Source organism: Lipophrys pholis, assembly GCF_963383615.2.
Source record: "Lipophrys pholis genome assembly, chromosome: 3".
NCBI lineage: Eukaryota > Metazoa > Chordata > Actinopteri > Blenniiformes > Blenniidae > Lipophrys > Lipophrys pholis.
Genome location: NC_137627.1, coordinates 8,842,429 through 8,860,884, shown reverse-complemented (window position 1 = coordinate 8,860,884; position 18,456 = coordinate 8,842,429). Strand labels below are relative to the sequence as shown.

The 18,456-nt window shown below is 41.6% G+C and overlaps 1 protein-coding gene across 5 annotated transcripts in view; it reads left to right on the top strand.

The window, feature by feature from the left end:
- The first annotated feature begins 605 nt into the window (after window positions 1-605).
- The window catches only part of rap1gap2a (RAP1 GTPase activating protein 2a), a 95,465-nt gene continuing 77,614 nt past the window's right edge, over window positions 606-18,456 (top strand). For 2 of the 5 annotated variants that reach the window (XM_080459650.1, XM_080459648.1), the window contains exons 1-2: window positions 606-691; window positions 15,143-15,178. In XM_080459650.1, coding sequence (XP_080315776.1) covers window positions 651-691; window positions 15,143-15,178 — 77 coding nt within the window. In that variant the 5' untranslated portion in view covers window positions 606-650. Of the gene's footprint in view, window positions 692-11,672; window positions 12,033-15,142; window positions 15,179-18,456 lie in introns of those variants that run through there. The other 3 variants (XM_080459647.1, XM_080459643.1, XM_080459649.1) reach the window with 2 other exon arrangements.

The window sequence follows — 18,456 nt, the reverse complement described above, 5'->3', positions numbered from 1 at the left end:
GGGCTTTCCAGCCGAGCCACATTTAAATCAAACACAGTAATGTCTTATTGAGATGACTTCACATATAAAGCACACTGCGGTACTCTTAAAGTGCTTCACACAATTAGTTACATTAAAAAAAAAAAAAAAGTCATCTGATGGCAACCAAGTCTATCCATGCGTTTGTTTCTGACCGCTCTCCATGCTGGTGTAATGCTCTGACTACAGATGAGTGGAAAGTTGCCCTCAGGTCAGCCTTTTTACTCTCTTAATCCGTCCTTATTAATTTTCTTCTCTGCAGTCTTTTCTCCTTTGATTCCTTATTCTGTCTTTTCTTCCTCGGCTGACACGGACCCCCTTTCCCTTTCCCTCCCACCGTGACTTTCTCTTCTGCCGCTCTTTACTTGGTCTTAAAAGGCTTGAAGGAGTTTAGGCGTAGCCTTCTCTCCATGGTAACACTGTCTCCCATTGTGACACACACATTCTCTCGCTCCCTCTCATCTCATAATTCTGCTCTACCCCGTGCTTTATCGCTGCACCCTCCCCCTGTACGCCCCCCCCCCCCCCCTCCTCTCTCTCTCCCTCTCTCATATATGCACTCACATAGTCTCAACCTCTTCTGCTCTGACAGTTGGTCCACTGCTCATGCTGCACCATCCACCGGCTGCGAGATGTTCACCCCAGCTTGCAAAGGATCCGCAGGGGAGCCGAGGTAAGGCTTTTTCACTCTGCGGCGCAGACGGGAGCAGACGGGAGATGTTCCTGCTGCCTGCAGGTGACTGCTGACAGCAGCGAGCTGGAAGCCGGCCGACTGATGAGAAGAGTGTGTATGTATTTGTGTGAGAACTCTCCAGCTGGAGTGAGGGAGGCTCGCGGTAGTTCCAGGTGTAATCTGAAAACACAATCAAGTCAAGTGGAAACCCATTTTCCATTTTTGCTTTTTCTTCTGTTTCCCTAAACTTGAGTGAAATGTTGCCGACCATATAGATTTTCACGGGGTGCTTTGCCGAGAGAAGCCGGGTGGCTGTCCGTGTGCGTATGTGCGTAAATGTGCACGCTGTGAAAGAGTCTTTGGAAGCCTGGATGGCATGCAAATGGTCCCTCCTGTAATGCTGCAACAGTGCTGCAATGTCTTTTTACTGGGCTATATATTTCAGTGGGTTTGACACCTTGTTGTGTTGGTTGGTGTGCTTGTTTGAGGGCACGGGGCTGTGTTTCTTATTTTTTGCATATGCGTGTGGGAAGACAAGAGCAGCGTTTCTTTTCATAAATTTCATCTCGCTGCGTCTCGCTGATGCCACAAGGGAAAATTCAAAGAATTTTGAAGCCAGAGAAAAGGCTCAACATTTAACCACAGAAGGCTGCCTTGCGTTACTACTGCATTGCATCTCAGTAATATGTGCGACGTTTTCGTCTGTGTGTGAGCCAATTGCTTAAATGTTGTCATGCATGCCTGGATTTTCTTGCCATGTGCCATTGGGGCCCTGGTTAATGGGCATACAGTAAAGGGTGGGTGTGTGTAATCTGTGTAAGCAAGCGTCCCCCTGCCAAGAGAAAAAAAGATCCACGCTGCATACGTTGCCAAGAATGGAAAGCGGGAAGATGTTTATTTGAATCATGAGTGTGTTTATTCTGAGGAAGCGGTACGTATGTGACAACATCATTCAACATATTTCGAGACATCTGGTGACCGTGGCTGAGTTCCATTTTGTTCTTTTCTCGTAAAGAAAGGTACAGATCTGCAACCATGGTCTAGCGAATGATCACTGCAAAGAGTCACTTTCAGATATTTAGAATCAATTGTTCTCACCGAATCTGAAGGAAATCATGTAGATTAAGAAAAAATGATGGCTTTGTTAATAAAAACCAAACGTGACATGTGTCATGCTCGACATGGACTAGCTCTGTAAGCCCCTGTTATTTTTCCCTCAATTAAAAATGATTCTCTTGTATTGCCTCCATTCAAAGGACAAAGTGCTTATTGCTGTCAAATCACAACATCCTCATTTAAATCTTCTTTCTGATTCGATCTTTCCTGGAAGTTTGCCTTTTAAATTTTTTTTTGCATATTCCAGGTGATGTGTGCATAGAAAACGTATGGATCCGTTCCCTTGTTCAAATTTAAATAAGAATTTTCAATTTCCACATACGACTTGCACAACTTTTGATTTGGCAATATATGTTTATTTGTACTTGTCTTTTGGTATGTGTTTCTGTAATTCCTTGTGGCCTCTTGTTCCAACACAAAACCAACTGGTGGTACTGGTACGTGGTACTGGTACACATACTGGCCATGCATACGTGCTTAAAAAGTTAAACCGAAAGTGGTAAATCTGTCTTGTTTAGGACTGTTTCTTTGTTTAACCTTTCTTCTCTTAACTGGGTTTAACCTTTTTCCGCCAAGTTCACGCCGTCTTTTGTTCACGTGGCGCCTCGAGTTGTTCCCTTGAGAGCTAATGAACGTCAGAGCACTCTCCTATCCTATCTTTTGTCCTCACCAAACTCCTCTGCACTTGTCTTCTCTCTTCTCTGCTCCTCATTATTCACCTTTCAAGAATCCCTCGATCTGTCAGCAGTTCTCGCTTCCTTCTCTCACCTCTCCTTCCTCCTCCTCCTCCTCCTCACACTCCCTATCTTTCTTCCGTCACACATGCTCCATTGGTCATTAACTCATTTCTCAACATGCGTCATCCCGACTGCTCAGGTCACTCTCTCACGCATCTTCTTTTACCTGACTCATTGTCCTTTTATCCATGCATATCTTCAGTATTTCAAGTTAATAATTGTTAAAAAGAAAACATCTCAATCTTTTTCTTTAATCTACTTTCACTTTCCGAAAAGCTTCAGTCAAACGTGAGTCACCAGCAGTGGAGGGTATTTGGTGTGAGCCTATGTTTGTATTAGTGTCTTCCTATTAAATCGGAAAATGAAAAGCTGTGAGGAAATTGCTATGTTCTCCGAATATACCTGATTAAATTGTTTTTGTGTGGGCTGAGCATTTGCCCCTGTGGGCGTTTGTCATTGTGTCTTCTCATGTGTATCTCGGTCTGTGTGTGCGCCTTGCTTTATCCCGCCAGAACTGCCGCGAAGAGAAAGTATGTGAATTAAATGGATGTTTTTTTTTTGTCTTTTCTGATCAATGTCGCCTGGAATAGTGAGAAACTGGGGAGAGAAGGGATGAAGGCACTGTGGAAGCCGTGGGTGGAGGGTGTGTGTGTGTGTGTGTGTGTGAGAGGGAGGCAGAACTGGAAGAGTGGGTGTATGGGTGGGCTTGCTGTCACTTTCACTAAAATCCACCAACAGCGAGAAGAACTATAGGGGGAACGTCTGAAAATAAAAATAGAAGCAAAGCGGGAGGAAGGTTTCGTGAACATCGATACTGAGGAAAATGAGAAACAATCAGTGGGATGGAGTGAAAAAGAAACCTTGTCACAAGTTTGAGGAATGGAAAAATGTTGAAATATATATAACTGTTATCTTCTGTATTTGCTTCATTACTTAATGCACATTAAAAGCAGCCATTGTGATGGCGAGGTCGTCCCTATTCATGAAGCAAAGGTATAAGCTTATTGGATCATGTTGAGTAAATCTGTTGGGGGGGAAAAAAAGACCTTCAGTCCTTTTCAGTGTATTGTTTGACAGTGAGGTGCATTATTAATCTTCTGTCTTTGCCCTGCGAGTGTGTCATAAGATGCATGGCAAACTACACACCCGTCTTTATTCATTAAGTGAAGTCACAGTCCTGTGAGACTGGAATGCAAATTTCCACTTGCCAGCAACTTGGGGACAAATGTTTTTATGTATTTTCAGGATGTGTTTTGTAAAGCAGGAGGAGAATGTGAGACCATAACAAATGTTACATATGTCGCTTACAAAGACTTATTGTAGATTCTGCTTTTCAAGGCCTCTAACATTCATTGTTCAACATGTGTCATATAATGCAAATGGATCAGACTTATCATTTCTGTTGGAAACAATGGATGTCTGGCATGTAATACTAGTTGTTAAGCAACAGTGAGTTTAAATTTAATCACATAAGACTGCTTTAGTTAGATTGTAAAATTACTTTGTGTGAGTTTTTCTGGTCTGCTGGTGTAGTAGATGTAATTACTATGCAGATAAGGGACAGAAGGGGGAAATCGCACATATATATATATATATATATATATATATTCTACTTTTTTCAGCTCAATATACAGTCATTAGCGTGGCTTCTGCAGGTTGGACAGACTAAACTGTGCACCTGAAGCATGAATTCTGTATGCGTGTCATGTTATTTCTTATTAAAATTTACTTTGAAGAGAGGCTCAGCACATTGTGGTGATGATATAAATAGCACGTTAAAGATAATTTAAGAACCCAAACTGTGTAGATTTAAGTGCATCAATATGCTCTTTGGCCTTATCCACTGATATACATTAAGAACATGTTCTGTATTGTTAATAAATGAAAGAAAGCAGAAACGTGGTCTTCATGTTCAGATGTAAAGCCGATACTTCAGGGCAAACTTCTTTTACCCTGTTGATTGGATTGAACGTAGCTTATTTGTGAATATTTAGGACAAATTGTGTTTGTACAACATGTCAACATTCAAAGATCATTACTGTCACACACAGTATGTAAAGTAAAGTAATAGCATTTTTATACATTAGGTGGCAGTAGCGAGTCAGCGTAGTATCTACTCCTTCAGGTCAGCCAGTATGAGCTTTTCGATTTCTTTTGGTTGAAAAAATAATATTGTGTTTACTATTCAACTATACTATAACTTTGCTATCTTTGTTATTGGACAGGCGAGATTCTGGATTCACAAGATTTGACAGGCCCGGGTTACTTTAAGCAACTGAAGGACATCGTGACTTTTCTGTCTTCCCTGTGGTGTACTTCAAGCGACATCAGTCCTAACAGCCGCCTCCAGGAACCGATGTAATTTCAGCATCAAAATCCACTGGAATAGCTAACTTGTGTCTCGGCTCTTGCTTTCTTTCTTTTTGGAAGGGCAGGGGTGGTGATGATGATGATGATAGCTGGTTGTTATGAAGTTCACCATCATTGTGCAATTTCTAAGTGGAGTTAAGGGTCTGTACCTGCTGCTTGTCTCTCGTTTCTGTTGGCGGCATTACGCCATCCATCTTTATACACTGAGAGTCATTAACTGAATTTCACTTCATACCTTTGCGGTATATTGCATATAAATGGTTTAAGTTTTGTTTCTTCCTGCTTCGGCCTGTTATTCCATTCTGCTCAAAATGCTGCTGCATTTACAGACATTGTCTTATGGCGGCTGAACAGGTAGATTTAGTGGTTTGAGCCCTGTGGATGTGTATCTCTGCATGTGTTTTTACTAGACGGCGATGCATGTGGCTGGGACAGGAGCCATTAAAGCAGAGCATCAGCTGTGTCTCTAAATCAGCAGCTGTCCTGGTAAACCTCATATGACTAAGTAACCTATTAGAAAGACAGAAGGGAACAATGGATGGGAGCAAGGGAGAGATAGATGAGAGGAAAGAAAAAGGTCTCTCACATCTGTCTGGGTGTGTATCGCCCTCTGGGAATCCATCTAATGACCGAACTCCTTATTACATTGTGGTGAGAGAGACGGAAGAGGGGAGAGGCATTGAGGAAGAAGGAAAAACTAATGAAAAACAAAACGTCACGTCTCAAGACCACTGGTTGACAGAGGGATGGTTATTGAGGAAGGGATTGGGGACCCAAATAAAAAAACAAATAGATGAAAAGAAACTGAATTAATGGAGTCTGAGAACAGTATCCTATAATCATATACAAGTAATACAGCTGTGTATTCGTCTCACATATACAGCATCATTATGCAGTAAGTAATTGCACACTGCATCCATGTTGGTGGGCTGAAAACAATCTTTGCTTTCCAGAGGATTCATCTTTTAAAGTGATTTATGCAGCAGATAAACAACAAAAGTCTGTTTCTCACCCATTTACAAATTTACATTTCAAATCTATTCAAAATTCTACTGTTGAAGTTTGTTGTATTTCCAATGTAAAAATAGTGGCACAGTTTTCATTCAACTACTAAATTCTGCAGAAATAACCTGGTTGCTCATATATTGCATTGACAGCCACTGCACAGATCTTAACACCTCCCAACCGACAACACGACAACAGACACACAACTCGACAAGCCCGAGCAGCACTTGCCAAAAATAAATAAAGCAGCCACGATAGATACATATGTCAATAAACAAGTCTACCGCAGGTCAAACACTGAGCGATTGACAATTACACGTTTTCACATCTCTATATTTACGCCCATGAGCCATTTAGAGGAAACCTGTGCATGTATAAAAACATGCAAACTCTGCACAAACAAGTCCAACCCTGAGCTCAAACCAGGGACTTTCTCTTTATGAGGCCAGAGCGTGAAACAAGATGTCATTGTGTGGCTTTTTTTGAAGTGTGTATCAGTTGCCATAGGCAACATTACCGTGTGTGTGTGTGTGTGTGTGTGTGTGTGTGTGTGTGTGTGTGTGAGATATTCTTGTACATTGTATGTTATAATGTCCTTCTCCAAATATGGTTTTGTTCACATCACATTCACCTCGTGCATTTTAGTCCTTGTCACACTGTAGGATTATTGCAGATTTGTAGCACTTACATTAAGCATGGTTTAGCATGGAGTGACGGCCATAATGAAATTGCTCGTCTGATATTATGCAGTTGGGCCCTCTGATGGACGGGTGACCTGTACAGGATGTACTCTCCCCTTTGTCTCTGGTGTTGGTTCAGAGAGGCTGCAGCTGAGACGGGTGTCGGAGAATGCAGTTTGTAGAAGAACCATTGTGAAATTTCAAAAGTTGTGTTTGTTTTTTTTCCCACGCAGTGTGTTTGATGCTATGTTTGGTCGCACTTTAGTTTGGCTTTAGCAATTTCTTTTATTTTTTTTTGTCACTTTCTCACCTCAATCTCTCTCCCTTACAAACACTTGTGAATGTGCAAAAAACACACAACCCCCTCATCCTTCTAACAAATGCTTAATTTTTTTTTATGAGCTAAGTTGTTTCATCACGGGAAGAACAACATTGTAAAAGATGTTTGTCGTGGATTGTTCTGGAATCACAGTTGATCCAACTTTGCAGCTCGACTGCGCCCTGCAATAGCGACACAAATTAATTATGTTAATTAATTATGCCTTAATTATGTTTTTGCCATCAGTGTGTATTCCCTCACATCAGGGGGGTGAAAATCTAATCTTCCCGTGACGCCCATGACAAGGTGATGGCTTGATCCTGACACATTTATAGCTTTTCAATTTCACAAACGGCGTTGGCATCACCCCCCCCCCCCACACACTGCTGTCGTACTGCAGTCCTCTCGGATCAGGCTGCTCCGTGGTGTGATTCAGTACAAGAGAAGTGACCCAGTGGCACCGGCCAACTTGCCTGCTGGACGGTGACGTCCCTCAGCCCACGTCCCAACATCTGTGGTCGTGTGATGGCAACTTGCACATTCTCGGACAAAGTCTGTGTGAGACTTGAGGACGAGAGTGTGACAAGTAGTCTTATATCACAACCTTGTTAAAAAGTGAATAATAAATGAAACCTCTGAATGTTCTCACAGGAATCGAAGCCCGACATTATTTGATTTCTATGGCAATGTGATGCTATGTTGAATTTGTTTAGTGTTAAGGGATACTGTGTTCAGGTCTACAGTGTTTATGATTCACAGTAAGTTACATTTGCTATCGACTGATGTGCTTCCAGTGTGCACCACCGATGATTCCTGGTCCATATGTTTAATGATGAATATACATTTGTGAAGTTACCTTGGCTGGTTAACCTTTAGTTGAGATCTAACTTTCACTTGATAATTACATGTAATCATCTTTACGTCCACCCACATCTTTTCCACTTAGTGAATGTATGTGAGTCCACTATGCTCCCCAGACAGCCCTCTCCCAGCATTGTCCTCTGAAGACTGCAGGCTAATTGTTTGTTTATGTTTTCCTTGGTTGAGTGCTTCTGAGTATGGACACAGATGTACTCAACATAAAGCCATGACACCTTCAAATTGAAAGGAATCAGCTCACATTTTTTTTTGGGGGGGGGGGGGGGGGGTTCAAGTTGTGAGGAGGCCCAGGGGTCACCCCAGATCTGCTGGAGAAATTATGCTTCATAGCTTTGGACCATTCTAAAGCTGCAGGAAAACCTAAAAAAACAATTAGCCTGCATGCACGCTGGAGGAAAGGCCGAGACGGTGGCCTGGGCTCCCCGGCCACCAGCCCCGAAAAAGCGATGTGGGAGAACCACATGGATGCACCACCCACGAGGTTCACCACAGGCGAACAGTGCAACAGAAACTAGCAATCGGCTTTCTTTCTCTTCCATTTTGGTCTCCAGTGACTCCTGAGTGAAGCATTTGCTGGTCTGCCAGCTGGTTTTGTTACACACTGTTTGTCTACTGCTGCAGGCTGGTGCTGCTGCCAGGTACATACATATGGTTTAAGAGCATTTAAAAAAAAAAAAACCCAAAAAACATATTACTGCCGTGGCCAAAACTTCCCATTTTTGCGACATAAAGCACCACGAGCTGCCCACACCTTGGATTTTGTGCAGCATTTTTCACATTTAAAAATAATTTAAGCACAGGATACTGCACTCAGTGTTTGAGTTTTACTGCACGGCACTCTAAATCAAACATACTTTGTGTTTTCCTCCCACCAAAAACGTGACTGTCATGAATATAAAGTTTCATTGTTGAAGTATATTTCATTAAACTCACTTAAATAACCCCATATTCGAATCCCCTCATCTTTTTTATGATACTGACGAATGTTGTGTAAGGACTGCTGTTCCTTATGTGTTTGAGTGCAAGCAAAGAAGCACACAAATACAAATTGCATTGTGCCAGCGGATCATTTCGTTGCTTTTAATCAGCACCATCTAACCATATTAGAGATATGAGCCAGTAACATGCAGTCATCCACAAGAAAACAAAGGAGAGAGAGAAATGTTGATAATGGAGACTGCCACTGTAAAAGCATTTGGCTATGAACATATTCGACATCCATTAAAACTGTGTGTTTGCTACATTTTGAAATCACTCTAAATGAAATTGAACTATTATTGATGGAGCTTTGGGAGCACAGTTTCCGTTTTAAAGTGATCCTGTCGGAAATTGAGCTGTTGTTTGAGAGCTGTTGATCCTTTTTGTCCTGTTGTAATGGGTGAAGGATCACTCTGGGAGGTGGAAAGAATACTAATGCCTCAGCACTACTGTTACGTTGCTCGAATTAAATTCGATTGCAAGTGGCAGTGTTATAGTCAATAATCAATCGTAAAAGAAATAGTAAAAATAGTGGTGTAACTTTATGCATTTAATTGTATTTACCTGTTTGCATCATCAAAGTATTTTTCTCAAAACAAATCAGGAATTTTCCCAGTTAATGAAATACTGTTTTGAGAATGCAAATCAATATTTGGATATCATGAGTGGTAAATTTAAAATGAGCTAAGTAGGTTGTACTTACGCAATAAATAATGCACGATAAACACAATGCTATTTTGCAGTAATCTGAGTGTAAAATGGCTATAGTTGTACAAGTTTCAAAAGAAAAGGAATTGCATTCATGTATTTATAATTTGGTCAGCTGTTACACTTGTGGCTAATTTGAATAACTTGAACTGTTTCTCACTGAAACAGCTTGAAACAATGCAACAATAACTTTTAAACATTTGGTTCATATCATGCTCAAATATATATTACAGAGTCAATTTGACTTCCCTGCTCTTTATTTTTTAAACTTATTTAATTTGGGGGCTGAAAGAGAGCGAGAGTGTCTCGTGGATTTTCCTCCAGTGGCAGCACTCCCTCAGTGTTCTGCAGGTGGTGTTACTTTTTGCACTGACTGATTGGTGTTATATCTGTGTGGGTGGGAGCCAAAAATATTTGCTAGTGTCACTTCAGATGCCGCAGTAACGCAGTCAGTTCACCAGCTTGGGATCGACTTTTGTCTCTTGCTCGTTGGTTGAGTCTTGCCGTTTGCATCCCCACATCAAAGCTGAATCTTTGTCACAGTTTAACCTGGTTACCTGCAAACAATGCAGGTTTTCAAACAATTTTACTCGGAATATGACCAGAACACATTACTTATTGAAGATTACAGTGATCCACGAAGCATTTCACAATCTCTGCATCAACAATCGTGGTATTAATAAACCATAATTATGGGATCTCACGAATGCTGCAAAAGGTTTATATGCAAATAAGGCAAGAAATGCGAGTGCATCAACACTTCCAAATTAAAGGATCGCATGCATTGTCTGAACTGTCTGAACTGATTAAATATAACATTGTTATGACATCAACATCTCTGAAGAGGAGTTATTCTAATAAGTAGGCTTGTAGTGGTACATGTTGTTCTAACAAAATTATTAGTGTGCAATTTACTGGAGTCGGTCAAAAGCATTTTTTTTTTTTAATTTGGCGCCGCTTCATCTTTGGCTATACAATAAAGCTGCAGGGTGTAGTTGTTTACGGTATGCATTGCAAATGATGATGGGTACTGAACGTGACGGGACGTGCACACACACACACACACACACTATAGTTAGAGGGTGGAAAGGGGGGATGTCGAGGGGGGGGGGGGGGTCACTAAATGATTAAACAGCTGTTTTTTTTCTCTTGAGCTTAAACCTGACTGTATTTAAATGGAATTTGTTGTCTTATGCAGATGCAGTATGTAGGCAGGTCTCTATTCAGAGCCTGATGCAACACAACAGTGCTTATACGCTGCCATCGTCTTAAAGATGCATAACCAGTGAAGTGCAACACAGTTTGCTTAATCTCACACTGTGAACAGTGAATTCATGTCAGGCAGAAAGATTCAAATCGTGCCCTCGATAAAGGCTCATGTTTTGCCTCAGGTCTTCGTGGGTTAATAGAGCAAAACCTCGACTATATAAAGAGTATCACAGCAGAATTTGCCGTCCACAAGGCTTCTTGAGACAAAGCTTTCTTGAACTATCTCTGTTCTTTCACTATACATCAAGTGTGTGAACCTGTCAACTCAGGAGAGAGGAGGAAGGGTGTCAGGAAAGACACTCCCTGTGGTCATGACATCCGAGTTTTTTTTTTTATATGTGTTGCAGCCTGACTGTATAGGTCTGTTTTTGCCTTCATGAGGATATGCTCTTTAAATTGCACATCAAGAAAATCTCATCTCCCTCCTCACTAGGGAATCTGCCATTGGAAACAGCCTTTTACAACATGCTTTAAAAAGATTACAAATGTAAGGCAAAAAATACCCGGACGAATGAAAGGGCCCACTTTAGTAACTGTATTTGCGTTGCATATGCAGAAGACTCTTTCATATTAGTTCTTTCATGGTCTTTTTCCTGCACACGTGAGTGTGAACCGTCAGTGACGACTACATTAGCATACTCGCCAATGGACACGCAGCGCAGGAAGTGACCACTTTCCTTTGCGTGCGGCTGTGTGGGCATACCCCAAGCGTTATGGTGTCAATCACAGAGGTGATTCAAGAGTTCAGGTGTGACTGTATCTATAACTCTTTGTTTGTGTGTGTTGAACAAACAGAGAGTCAGATGCAGGACTGTGGCCCCTCCTCAACTTGCTCCTTCATTCACCCTGACTGAAGTACCTGTATGTGTCAGTGTATTGGATTGTGTGTGTGAGGGAGAGGGGAGGGGGAGGGGGGGCATGTTTAATAGACTGTGAAAGCCAAAGAGCAACGCTGCAGGAAAGTAGTTGCCCGGTCAAGTGGCAAAGAGGAAAATGACGGCTCCTGAGAGGCAGGTGGAGACAAAGAGAGAGAGAGTGGAAAAAAAAAAAAAAAGATAAATAGAGGCGAAAGCAGAAAGAGGGAGGGAGGCGCGGTCAGACAGAGAGGCAGACAAAGTGCAAGTATAGAGAACACACTAAAAGAGAGAGAGAGTCGGAGAAGAGCATACGTTTCCTCTGATGAGAGAGAGGGGCTGAGAAGAAGAGGGAGACCCCCGACACATCCTGACTGACAAAATGCTGCGGAGGAGGAGAAGTGTCTCATTTGGTGGAGTTGGATGGTACGTTGACTTATTTTATTGGATAACATGTGTGAGGCAGTTTGCTCTGTGTATGCTCAAGACTGTGCACATGGTAATGTGAATAAATGATGCACATTAGAGTTAGTCAGTTTTTGTTTCTGCTCCAATGTGTATTAGGGAGTTTGTTCACATCGAGCTGAGCATAGTACAGAGATAACTTGTCTTATAAAAAGGAAGGATGGGTGGAGGGCTGCTCCACTGTGTCACACCTCTCACACTGGGTGTGGGTGTGTGTGTGTGTGTGTGTGTGTGTGTACGCACACAGTTTCACTCTGTGCCATCTCCGCTCAGGGAGGAACTACTACAATCAACAGGCTGCTTTGTCTCTGCCCATTAGCTGCTGCTGTTGTGTTGCCGTCCTCGTGACACACTGTACACATTCAGCTCTGATTAGTTGTCTTCTCCCCTCAGTTGGCTGAGGACAGTTCCCATGATGCAATGTGCAGAAGAAACTGCCAGGGAGCCCATTTAGGGACGAATGTCCTGACACACTTGGCTGGAGTGTTTTTGTGCGCGCTCCCTCGTCGCTGGTTGCTCTGACACTAAAGCCCTGCTTCAGACCACTTATCCCCCCCCCCCCCCCCCTCCAGGCTGGGACGGCCAGAAGGGTTGAGCTGACCTGTGACTTATAAGAGCTCCACGTTACATGTCATTTTCAATATGGATGGATGGGAAATGTGAAAAACAGAAATTTATTTTCCTCATATAAAGTAGAAAATGTTGGTTGATACGAGTGTGAACCGCATCAGTTTGACCACTCTTGCTCAGAGTTGTCCCTCAGAGATCCCGATCTTCTTCGAAAATGCAGTCTTAAAAGGATTCAGCTCAACAACATGCTGGTATGTCGTGTGATCAGAGACTGAAGCTCTCATCTGTAGCCTGAGTGCAAGAAATGAAAGTGTTGATAATATTCCTTCAAAGGAAAAAAAAAATCCCATGAGCAATAACTGCCCCGCAGTGAAAATCAATTATTCAGATTGCATTTATTCTGTTATTGGATCATAAAGTCTTCCCACTGAATGGCGAAGCCTGCTACTCCCAATATACAGTTTTATTATCAAGCTCTACAAAGGATCATTCCTTTTTCATAAAGTTCTTTAAAAGAAAAAAAGTAGAAAGTTGTACTGAAAGCAGAGGGAGCTGATCGGCTGGCATTTGGTTTGAAAGTTACTTTCTCTGCAGGTTTTTTTTGTAATTGCGTATTTAACAGGAAAACTTGTCCAAAATCGGCTCTCGAAGTAAATGCAGGGCTTGTAAGGAAGCACTTTGCAAAGGGGATGTTTTGGGTCAAATTGTAGGCTGAATTTAAGAGGGGCCCCTTTTGTAAGAACTTGGTGATGAATTCAGATGTGTGTCTTATGGTTGAGGAAGTTGAGGTGGTAGAAGACAAACCACACAGGCAAACCACACTATTGGGCATCAGAGTCAAAATATACTATTGTAATAACTTTCTTCTGAGGTTCTTCAGATTCCTCAAAAAGTAGGTCCACGTAAACTCAGAAGTAGAAAGAGTTATCGAGGCTTCATTAAAGTTGAAATCAGTATTCCTCTCGCATGCAAAATACAATAAAAACAAAAAGCCTGTTTGTGAACTGTAAGGAAGATAATCCACTGTCACTGCGCAATGTTTGTTAAACAAACGAAACATGATAATAGAATTAATCCCCAAATTGAAACTACTACTGTAATGATACAATAAGTGTTTGCACTGAAATTCACAGCGATAGTAAAGCATTATTTAGTGCTGTGGTTCATTTGAGGTATATTTCTGCTAATATTTAGTGTTTGAGAGCCCATCGGACTCATCAAAAGATAACATTAATGTGATTAAACTTCATATTCTATTGTTGTATCACCGAGTTGTACAGTGGCTCAGGCAGAATGTGGGTTTCAGACATCCTTCCAGAGCACAGCCTGCTGCTCCATTAGTCCAACACAGGGTCATTTGTCAGATCAGATACTGTGGTGGTATTGAAATGTTGCTGCAGCAGAGCAGCAAAAATGATTTAAACTAATAAACTGCATGAAAAGATCCATGATCAACTTTGTTTCAGTTGAAGATGGAAAATATTCTGATGTGTGCAATAGAATGATTACCTATAAAGTTACTGTTCAGATGTGTCTGTTTGGCAAAATGATTTTTAACCTTCCACAAATGTACTTATCAATGCTCGGTATGTTCCCATCAAATGTTGCAGATAGTTTTCAAAACCCTGGAAAGCATTCATATTATATTTGGAATGTTCTGGCTGTGTGTGACTGTGGTTAAAAATAGTGTTTGTGCAATGTGTGTGCATCTGCTGTGAGAGTGCGCGCCTCCATCAAATAGATCTGACACTGTTCTGCAAGGTTAATTCTCCAATTCAATTGGATTAAAGAATTAATGTCAAAACACTTTGCTGTGAAAAGCATGTGAAGACTTTGTAAAACAAGCATTGAGCATGCACGCAGTTTTGTTCATGTGCATGCAAATAATTTATATTTTTTTATAAATTCCTGTTTTTACTGCTTTTCCATCCAAAAACCTTATTTGCCTCACTGAGGCTTTGCACTTAAGTAAACTGTAACTTCACTGCAAAGTTGTGGATTTCAAACGCTCTGATTTTCTATCTTGATAGTCTAAACAGTATGTAGTGAAGCATGAATAACGAACATAAACACTCAGAACCAGTCTGAGCAGCCTTTTCAACTACAACCTGTCGAAAACCATGATCCTCTCTGCTGGCGAGGTGCACAGACACTGATAGAACCTGTATTTTATTCTCATTCGAAGCTGTGACCTGATTAGTTTGACTGTGAACCGGTGTGTTTAGTGTAATATGTTTTTAGTCTATTGATTGGGTCTGTAGCAACTGAAGTGGACGATATACATTTAAATGCTTAATAAACATTTTTCTTTGAAATGCTGAATTCCCCATGTGCAGGTGAAGTCATAAATCTCTCTCATTGCTCTATTGATCTGCACATTTAGACCCTCGTTACTGCTGTATTAGAGTGCTTACAGCAAAGAATGTAATTGCTGCTTTGAGAAATTGGTGCTGGAAGCATGATCAATAATGTGTGTGTGTGTGTTTTCTGTTTATTTCCAGGATTGACAAGTCGACTTTGTCCTCACTGAAAGCCCGGTAAGTAATACTTTAAAACCTGCTTTTACGTCGCCTAATGCTCTAAAAAAAAAAATAAAATATATATATATATTTTTGATTAGCTCATGTTGTTCATAGGAAGTTGAGTAAAAAGTCTTTGCATGTATCAGCAACCTGCTGGATTTTTTTAAATCTCTGTAGCGCAAACGGTTTGTTAGATTCTTTTATTTTGCTTTCTGAGCTGTCAAATGTGACACTTCCCAAATATTTCTTTACTGCAGGGGATGGATTGTTTCCCACATCACTGTTCGCTAACCAGGGATCAATCTAGAAAAAAAGAGAAAAGTCTTGGAGGTAAACAGATTTGTCAAAATAAGGCAGACGGCAGACTTGCCCGCTGTGCTGTCTACATTTTGAAGAGCATCCAGACGAGCTTTATTTGGCTGTGAAAGGATGCAGGACCTTGTATGTTCCCAGAATAATGTGCTCCACAGTTTTGATCATATTTCCGCAACTTCCAAGGCTTTTCCCTCGCTTGTTTCCCGCCGCCGTGATTCACTTTGACTAAAACCTCAGCAATCGATTCACTCCAGAGCGTCGGGACATTTTACTTAAGCCGCGACATCTCGGGAATCAATACATGCCTCCCAAGCAAAATGGACCAGAACAAGTCTTCAAGTGAGAAATTACCTCAATTCGTGCCTTTCTTCTTCAGCTTTGATGCTATCCATTCCCGTCTGCCTCTTCTTCACATCCATCTTGTGCCTGTTTGGCAGGTTACCACCGCCCCAATATCCTTTAATATAACTTGAACACAGTGGTACATGACCGTAGAGTGGGGACTCATGTCAACACTTTTTGCCGTTAGTTTAACTTCTCTACATTGGGTGCTGCTGAAGCTGTGAGGGCTTCTTGCAGATCACTTTTTATGAATTGATTGTGGCTCAAAATGCATTATTCTACTATCTATATATTCAAAGTTAATTTCATGCAATGGAAAACGTATCGCTCTTGTTTTGGCTTTTTTGTGCTCATGAAATATAGTGTTATCACTGAATGGGTACTTCTTGTTCTGGATAAAGAATTTAAAATCGCATTGTGTCTCCGAGACCGAAACAGGATCTCAGCTCACTCTGGGACGTCTGGTTGGATTTTCTTTTCACAATGACGAATCACAGTCACTTTGGTAGATGACATGATGAGAAAATGGCTATTTTGCTGTCCATCTCTCAATTGTCAAAGAAACAAAAACCAAAAAAAACAAACAGTGGTGCTGATATGAAGATCACTTCAATTCGTGGACGGATTTTGCAAGTGGACAGAAAGTATTTTACATAAATCACACTGTAGTTATTATCTGATGGAAGTAATGATGGACATGACCTGCTCTGTCTTTATTTGTCTTTGTTCAAACAGCCTCCAGCGAGCTGTTTCCGAGAAGGTCGCTGTAGTGATAAGAGGTGAAGGCCGGGTGTGGACGCGTGTCAATCTTTATCTCCAAAAAATCCCCTTCATTCAGGCACATCTTGTCTCCCTCACATGTTAGTCAGTCAGACTGACATTTACTTTCTGTTTAACCTTTCTTTGTTTGCTCCCCTGCTGTCTCCATTCCTGACTTGACAGTTTGCTGAGAAGAACTCCCCTCCAGAGGAGGTGCGGAGGTTCTTGGTCGTGTAAAGTTAAGCAGGTGCCACTCGTGTTGGTTAATCTGGAAGTACACTCTGGGACGGCGCAATAACAACTTTAAAACCTGTGCGAAAACAAAATTATTGGGAAATAAAAATGTCCCAATCACCTCCAGCTGACGGGCTGAAGACAGCGTATAAACGGATCCATTCCAGGGCAGGCGGTTTCTAATTAGACGCAGAAAAAACTCCACACAGAAAGGAAGCCAAGCTGGACTCACACCAGTAATATTCCTGCCACTGTGCAGACCACTATGTTGAATCATTTTGTTTCTGAAGATGTTTACAGAAGGTAATCTTCATCTCCATTTTCAAAACAGTCTCACTCGATCCGATAGCTGCACAAGGACGTTGTTTCATTCTTGTCAGTCGTGGATATGAGTGTGGAAGGGAACACATTCACATGTTTGATACTAAATGGAAAATTGCTCTCTGGCTGTAATAATTGTAATAGACTCAATGTAGAGGGACAAGACAACAGTAAATTTGATGCTTGAAGGAAACTAGTTACCATGTGCATGTTTATTATTGACTGAATGTGAATGAAAATAAGCTGCAGTAATTAATGCTTCCTGCCAGTGGCTATATATTTTCATCTTTGTGTATTGAGTCAACGATAAGATAAAGGTGGGCCTCAGTATTCTCATTATACCTGCGATAGTGATGGGAAGAGATGATTCCCTTACAGCGGGTTAGAAAGCAGAGCTGACATAAATGTGTAAATCTAATTTTGAGAGGAACTGCATTAAAGCTTCTGTTATCACTGTGCCTATCAGGGTAATTTACATAAAAGTTTATGTTGGTGAAAGTCAAAGTCAAACTACTGACTGTGCTGTGATGGTAAAAGTCTAAACAAGGTAGATTTGTAAGTCAGCAGTGTTCCTTTGTGTATAAATAATACAAACCAGGTCAGTGTGCAGCATGCATTCAGATTTGTCTCCTGCTTGTGGTGCTCTGACACACACACACACACACACACACACACACACACACACACACACACACACACACACACACACACACACACACACACACACACACACACACACACACACACACACACACACACACACACACACACGGTCCCTGTGTAGCCAGGTGTCATTAGACCGTCTGCTCTGGAGTGGCTCTGAATATGAATGAGTGAGTCGTGACTCCTGCTGGAGCTGCTGCTGCTGCTCGACGCTGGATAGTGGCAAATTCTGTACACAAGCGTGTGTGTGGTTGTTTGATCCAGCGGTATTAGATGTACCGTGTGTTAGATGCACTGTGGGTGTACGAAACAAAAGGTGCGAGAAAACAAAACACAATATTTCCTTTTGTTTGTTACGTAAACATTCCAGATGTGGTGAGTGCTTATTGTGACGTGTCTTTGAAATAAAAGTGACCTATGTTTGACATTTACACACCTTCTATATACAGTACACCAGAGCAAAATGGGATACGATCTGCATATGGACTCATTTCAATCCGAACCATCATGCAGCAGTTTCAGCTGCAGCAGCTTGTGGTTCGGATCAGACCACATGGTCTCAGTCTTCCCTCAGCTGTGTACTGATAAGCCTTGGTCACCCATGACCCTGTCAGTGGTTCACTGCTTCCCGTTTCGTCGGACCACCGCAGAACGCCCTG